Genomic DNA, 6,844 nt, shown 5'->3' with positions numbered 1-6,844 from the left:
TGGGGCCTGTCGGGGCTGGGTTGGGGTGGGGGCCGCAGGGTGGCTGCCCCCCGCTTCCCAGCACCGGAGCTGCCTCTCTCTCGGCCCCTTTAAAGGGAATGTCCCTCCACACCGGCCTCACCCTGGCTATAATTAACCGAGCCAAGCTGGGGCCCCTCTTGGCAGCTTGCTGCAGGGTGCTGCCGCCTGTAGCGGTGCCTCCCCGGCCGGCCAGGGCAGAAAGTGGGGAGATTTACCCCAAAGGAGGCTTGTCCTTTTCATTTTTGCAGCAAACCACCACGGCTTGCGAGCCGGGTCCCCCCGTGGCACCCCCGAACCACCCGTGGGGCTGCCCCAAAGCCCTGCCGCAGCCCTGGCCCTGCTCCCAAGCACGGGGCTGTTCCCACTGGCTTAAAATAAAGGTGATTTTTGCATTTTATGGCAATTTATTGAGCCGGCATAGGCAGGGCAGGACCGGCTACTTTTCATGCCCCATCCTCCTCCTCCCTGGTGCCTTCGCTCTCACCTGACACCTCGACGTAGCCATCCTTGGTTTTGACCGTCAGTTCCTCGGGTTTGAAGCTGTGCACATTGACGCACACCTTCCAGGGCTCGCGGGGAAAGGGCGCGGGGCTGCGGCTCTCGGGGAACCCCCCAAAGCGGGTGCCGTAGCCGGGGGCCATGGCGGAGGTGCGGGCCATGCCGGTGCGCAGGGGACCCGGCCAGGTGGTGGTGAGCCGGGGCCGAGCCCAGTCGGGCCAGTCCGCCGTCAGGTCCCCGGGGAAGGGCGACATGCCGAAATCATCGTCCAGCAGGCGCGAGGTCAAGCCGGGCTCCCGGAAAGGGTCGCGGACGCTGCGCCTGCCGGGGTAATGGCAGGAGAAGGGCATCTGGCTGTCTGCCATGGCTTCCTTCGGAGGGGTCCGAGCGTGTCCCTGGGGCTCTCCCACAGAGCCTCAGCCTCTATGCGGCTGCTCCTGGCTGCGAACTTCCCCAGGGAGCCTGTCCCGGAGGAGACACATCCACCCCGGGCGGGATGCGGGCGCGCGGCTGTGGGTGGGCGCCGCGGGGACGGTCCCCTCCTTCCCCGGCACCAGGTGAAGGACGACAGAGAAAATCAATTCAGGGCTGAATCACTGGGAGCCGGAGGAGCGCAGGAAGGACGGAGGGAGCTCTCTGGCCGTGAGAAAACGCTTCCTGTCTGGCTGTGATCCCAGGGACTGGGGAAAGAAAAATAAAACTTCGCAGTGGGAGAGGGGAAAAAAAACAAAAAATGCCGAATATCACAAGATTAAAAAGCTTATCTCTCCCCTCTCGCTCCCCAGCACTTTACGTGCGACTTCCCCTGCCGCTCCCGGGCTAGAGCTGCAATAAATGCTTGAGCTCGGAGCCGAGAAACTTCTCTAACCTTCCAGCCGCTGGGTGAGCGCTATTTATACAGATTTGGGAGGGGGGGGGTGTTTTGCAATTCCTGCCCTGTCAGCCGAGTATTTTGGAGAGGATGAAACAGCCGTGGAGAATCTGGGCTGTGGCAGCTGACCTCTCCTGCCGGCCTGAGGATCCCGGCTGCTGCAGGGCCACGGCGCTTCAGCAGCTGCCCCGGCCCCAAAATAGCCCCCGAGCTCAGGGCCGGCTGCTTTTACCCCAGTGTCACCCGTTAAAAATACCCCCCGGTGGAGCTGGGCCAAGCTGCTCCCCTCACTGTAAAGCCCCGTGTCCCCGCCCCACCAAGCAGCCCACTGTACCAGGAAATGGGTCACTGGTGGCACCCCGGCGTGGCACTGCGAGGGCGGCGGGACCCCATGGGTGGGTGTTTGGGGGATGCCAGGGCAGGGGACAGACCCCTTTTGTGGCCAGCAGCATGCAGGGTCTTGGCCACCCAGGGCTGGCCGCAGAGCCTGGGCGCGAGCCGTGGGACAAGAGATGCTCCACTCCAGCCCTGCTTCATCGGCCGCCTTCCCCGGCCAGGCCTGGAGAAATGTCCCCTAACCGCAGGAAGGAGAGGGACCCCAGGCAACAGCCAGGCAGGGTCCTCGTGGCACTCCTCAGCACCTGCCTCCTCCTCGCCCTCCTCCTCCTCACCCCGCCGCGTGCCCCAGCCCTGCCACAATTGCCGTGCGCGGGCAGGGCGAGGTGGTAATTACAGCCGCGCGGCAGCGGGGCTAATTACAGGGCAGTGGCGGGGAGCGGGCAGCGTGCTGTGGGAAGAGGCACAGCGGCGGCGGCAGGTGAGTTCCCAGTGAGCATCTGCCCGGGCAACGCGGCCGCGACCACGCAAGCTGGGGGTACCTGGTGGCAACGAGGGGCTCCCCATGGAGGTGGTCCAGGCATAGCTCGGATGGGTGAAGGGATGCGCCAGATGATGGGACGTCATCGATGAGGGACCACTTCCTCATGTCGCATCCTCCCTCCTGGGTCTGCCTCACGCTCCTCTCCAGCATCTGCAATTTTTCTAATAGACTTGATGGAGCTAATTACAGCAGGAAGACTTTAATGCAGCGCAGGCCACACAGCGATTCAGCCGCTGGTCACTCCAACAGCATTAATCACGCTGCACCAACACCGCATTGCTGGGGGAGGGAGCTGCCTCTTGGCGCAGGGCAGGGCTGCTCCCTCATGCTCAGCTCCTTCGCCCCCCCATGCTTGGGGGGGACAGCTGGGCACCATGGGGGCCTCCCTGGGGACTGAGGGGGACACCTGGAGATGCCTGGCGCGGTCCCAGGTGCTGGCTGAGCACCCCTGGGTGCAGGGAGGCAGCTGCCAGCAGAGGCGCAGAGCATCCCCCTCCGTCCCCTTGTCCTGCCTGGCTACCCCTGCCCGGCTGGGGGCTCCTGCTGCCTGGGGGTGACAGCAGGGTGTCCTGGGGGACATCGCCACACACTGAGCCTGAGCTCAGCTGGGCACCTCTCACCTTGGATGGAGAGCAGGATCACTCCAGCACCCAGCTCTGCACCCACTCAGGCAGATGCTGGCCCATGGGGAGAGGGGGATGAGCCCTGAGGAGGTTTCGGGCAGTCCCACGATCCTGCCGTGTTTCCAGGAGCCTCCCAACATCTCCAGTCCCTCTTTTCCTTGCATAGCTCCGGGCCATCCTCCCTCCCCAGCCAGGAATCCTCCCTGTCGCCTTGTTTATCCCCATTAGTCACACGTCCCCTTCCACCGGCTCTCACCCTCTTTGGGCCATCCCAATTTAGCTCCTGTTGTCACTGCAAATCTCCTGGCTGCCTCCCACGGCTGAGCCAGCCCCACAACATCAGCTCTGGGGAGCGCGGAGCAGCCTCACAGCCTCCCTTCTCCTCCGAGTGACCTGGGGACGCTGCCTCATGTCCCCAGCGTCCATCCGTGCTGCAGCCAGACCCTTCCTCGGTGCCCATCTGAGCCCCATCAGGAACAGCGTGGGAACCCGATCTGGTGCTACCGCTCCCCCAGCCAGTCCAGGGGAGCATCCCAGGGCGAGGGGCATCATCTGGGGTGGTGAAGAGTCCCCACCGCCCCGTTGCTCACGGGGAGATGGCTGAGGAGGTGACCGCAGGGGGAGCCTGTGGCACAGGAGCACCATGCAGGGCTTGGAGCAAGGGCTGTGTGGGAAGGGCACAGCCCAGAGGAGAGCACCGGCGAGCCCAAATGGTGACCTCCATGGTGAGACTGGCTTGGGCTACTGGTGCCTGAATGGGGCGGGGGAAACCCAAAACGCCTGGCAAAGGGCAGCGAAAGCCTGGCCCAGCAAGGAAGGGAGAGCTGCCAGAAATCCTAGCCCACAACTTTTTTTGCTTCAGCCAGTGCCCTGAGGAGCCAGTCCTCGGCAGCTGGGCGTGGAGGCACATGCCCTTCCCTGCAGAGCAGCTGAAACAACCCAAGATATCCCACCACACGCAGTCGGATCCAAAAGGAACATGACAAACAGGGCTGCGATGAGAAGGAAATACTGTCCGAACCTTTATTGGAACAATTTTTCTAACGAGGCTAACAACTGAAATACCCCAGGAAGACTAAAGAATACAGTATGCATTTCGATGGAGAGCAAAGGGAGTTTTACAATGAAGTCAAATGAACAGACGCACCGGTGTCATTTGGTAAGGAATTGACCAACAGGTGAGAAAACAGAGACACCGCTTCCCTCGCGGCTTTTCTCCCATCTTGGCTTTTGTTCTAGATCTTCTCATTCCCTGGGTTTGGAAGGCGGAGAGCTGCCCCCGGGCCGGTGAGGTTCAGGGTGTTGTTCTCTAGGCAATAGCCCAAGAGTCGGGATGCTTGACCGTGAAGCATCGTGTACCGGTGCTGCGGAGACCCTCCCAGGCATGTGCAAACTTCCAGGTAGCAGCAAAAGTCACGAGAATTATTTATCCTCTGGTAAAGAGGTAGTAAAACCCCGCTGGACACTAAAGGGCAGAGACTTCACTTAGGCACCTGAATCCATCCCTTTCTCAAACAAATACCACGATAGCCCCAGGCTGAGCGCCCCACGGCTTCTGGCCAGCTCCATGGGAATAGCCCGGCGCTGGGCTCTCGCCTGACGACGCCGGAGCCACGTCCATCCTCTGCCAAGCCGGGCAGCTCTGCCCACGGAGCACAAAAACCTCCCACTCGGATGAAGAGGACAATGGCTGCGGCGTTGGTGGAGTGACACTGGGGCAGGTCATGATTTTTAGCACATCCCATGCTTTTTTCCAAAGCTAGGGTAGATGCCTGCAGCAAGCTCCGGCTCATGTCGGAGATGACAGGAGAGACCTCCCCAGTCCTGTCCTCACCACCTTTCCCGAGCTCACATCCAGGCAAAGCTACTGGTTCGGCCGCAAAGCTTGGGGAAGGGGGCAAAGCAGGACATGGCACGAGGACGAGGGTCTCAGGACGAGGCAGGGTGGACATCATTGCTTCCCGGTAGAGACCACAGCAAGTCACTTCAGCCCTGTCCCCTTCCTTGCATCGATGAAAGGGCAACAAGTCTCCCCTTCCCCCAATAACCACTGAGAGCCAAGAAAGCCCACCGGTGGGAGATCAGAGATCTCCGGGGATCTTTGGCAATCCAAGCAGCCCTACGTGGCACAGAGGACAAAGAGCAGGGTTATTCCTCCGCCACAGCTGGCCTGTCGCCTCCAAACGCCCAGCGCCTTTCCAAGGGGTGGTGATTTGTCAATAGAAGCTGGTCCAAGAAGATGGAGGATTTTCCCTTGCCTTGCTCATCTCCATCTAAATGAGGCTTCTCCCTAAATCACTGGCGGTTGATCTCCAAATGAGCCTAATTTGTCTGCCAGATGCCTCCGTGCTGGCAGGTGACAGCCTCAGTAATTCACCTCTCCGATAACCTCTCTCCAATGTATATGGCAACACCTCAAAGGCTCCTACCTTCATGGACCCAATGGCAAGACCCGAATAGCTTTTTTAAAGTAGTGCTCAATAAATAGAAGAAATAAATATTTGAACAGGCTAAGTCCTCTCAGCCTGTTCAATATATGTACAATGCATAGCAAAATAACAATGATTGGCTCTTGCAGACAAGTTTGGTGCAACTTCAGTCCCCCAAAACAACAAAAACATTGAGAAAAGTTGTGGTCAATATAAAGCAAAGCTCAACTGAGTGCCATAACGCGTGGAGAAAAGAAAGAACACAACAGCGCTTTGAAATATCCCTTATCTTTGCTTTCCAGCAAACCTGCAGAGATTGTGCTGGGTTTTCTGGAGCCTGGCCCCAGCGCTGGGGTTGGGAGAGGTGGGACGAGCCTCACTCAGTGTGACAGACCCAGAGCTGAGGCAGGTCCAGGGAGCGGGGAGAGCCGACGGCACGACTCCGGGGTCAGGGGGACATTTGGGAGCAGGTGCTGCGACACGCACTCTGCCGGGGAAAGGCAACCGGGGCGCCTGAGGGATGGAAAAAAATTCTTTTGTGGGAAAGAGCCTCTGTGTTTGAGGAAAGCAAAACCCTCTGAGATAGGGCCTCCAAAAAGTGGCTGAGATATTTTCCTGAAGCCTTGAGGCTGCGGCCGGCCCTGGGCATCCCTCGTGCGGCTGACCGCAGGTGAGTAGCGATTCACCAACACCGAAATGACCGAGTTGCCTTTCCACCAGGTGAACGCTGCTTTTTGCTGCTGGCATTCTCTGCAATCTGAGACGCCGGACGCGGAGCAAAAATCCATATGAATAAGCGAAACAACAGTAAAAAAAAAAAGCGCTGGCAAAAGGCACAGAGACAGAAAAGCTCACGGCTTCTCGCAAACTGACGGAAAACCCAGTTGTGCACTGACAGGGAGGGTGATGTTCCAGTTTGTACTAAAAATCTTAAGTTAAAAAAATAAATACCACCACTGAAAAAAAACTCATATGTATATGCACATGTGCACATACACATACAGACACACACACAGACTTGGTTAGGTCGTCACCAGAGGCTGGATTTTGCAAGCGTCTTCAGCACAGATCACTCTCTCACGGTCTCATTTCTTTAGTTTTTCCATGGGTGGGTCATTGCGCAGCGATAAACACGGCAGGGGAGTCCTAGCGACGGCATCCTCCCAGGGAAACCAGCGGTGCCTGTGCAGAGCAGCTCGGTTTCGGGTTGTTTGGCTGCGGAGCCAAGGGAAACAGCGGCGGCAGCCAGCTGGCACCCCGCCAGCACGAGCACGGAGCCGGGCAAGACTTCCCCTTGCAGCACTGCAAACACCCCGTCACTCGGCCGGCCGGCGAGCAGACCCTCGCCGTCACCTCCGTGAGGTTCTAGACCTGTTTCTATGGTCACATCCATCACGTTCCTGCACAAATCTAATCAGAAACCCTAGATTTTAACATGAAAACAGACAAACAGCTCTGCCCTGCATCCCTCTGTCCACCACACGCTCCAGAGAGGGCAGACAAAGGGACACGGCAGCAGGAG

At 59.0% G+C, this 6,844-nt stretch overlaps 1 protein-coding gene across 1 annotated transcript in view; it reads right to left on the bottom strand.

Annotated features, from left to right (window-relative positions):
* The window catches only part of HSPB8 (heat shock protein family B (small) member 8), a 6,510-nt gene extending 5,132 nt beyond the window's left edge, over positions 1–1,378 (bottom strand). The window contains exon 1 of the mRNA XM_009287540.1: positions 506–1,378. Within this exon, the coding sequence (XP_009285815.1) occupies positions 506–884 (379 nt within the window). The 5' untranslated portion in view covers positions 885–1,378. The remainder of the gene's footprint in view (positions 1–505) is intronic.
* Between the last annotated feature and the right edge of the window lie 5,466 nt (positions 1,379–6,844).

This window comes from Aptenodytes forsteri, unplaced genomic scaffold, assembly GCF_000699145.1.
Source record: "Aptenodytes forsteri isolate BGI_AS27 unplaced genomic scaffold, ASM69914v1 Scaffold297, whole genome shotgun sequence".
Classification (NCBI taxonomy): Eukaryota; Metazoa; Chordata; class Aves; order Sphenisciformes; family Spheniscidae; genus Aptenodytes; species Aptenodytes forsteri.
This window is presented reverse-complemented; position numbering and strand designations above follow the sequence as displayed.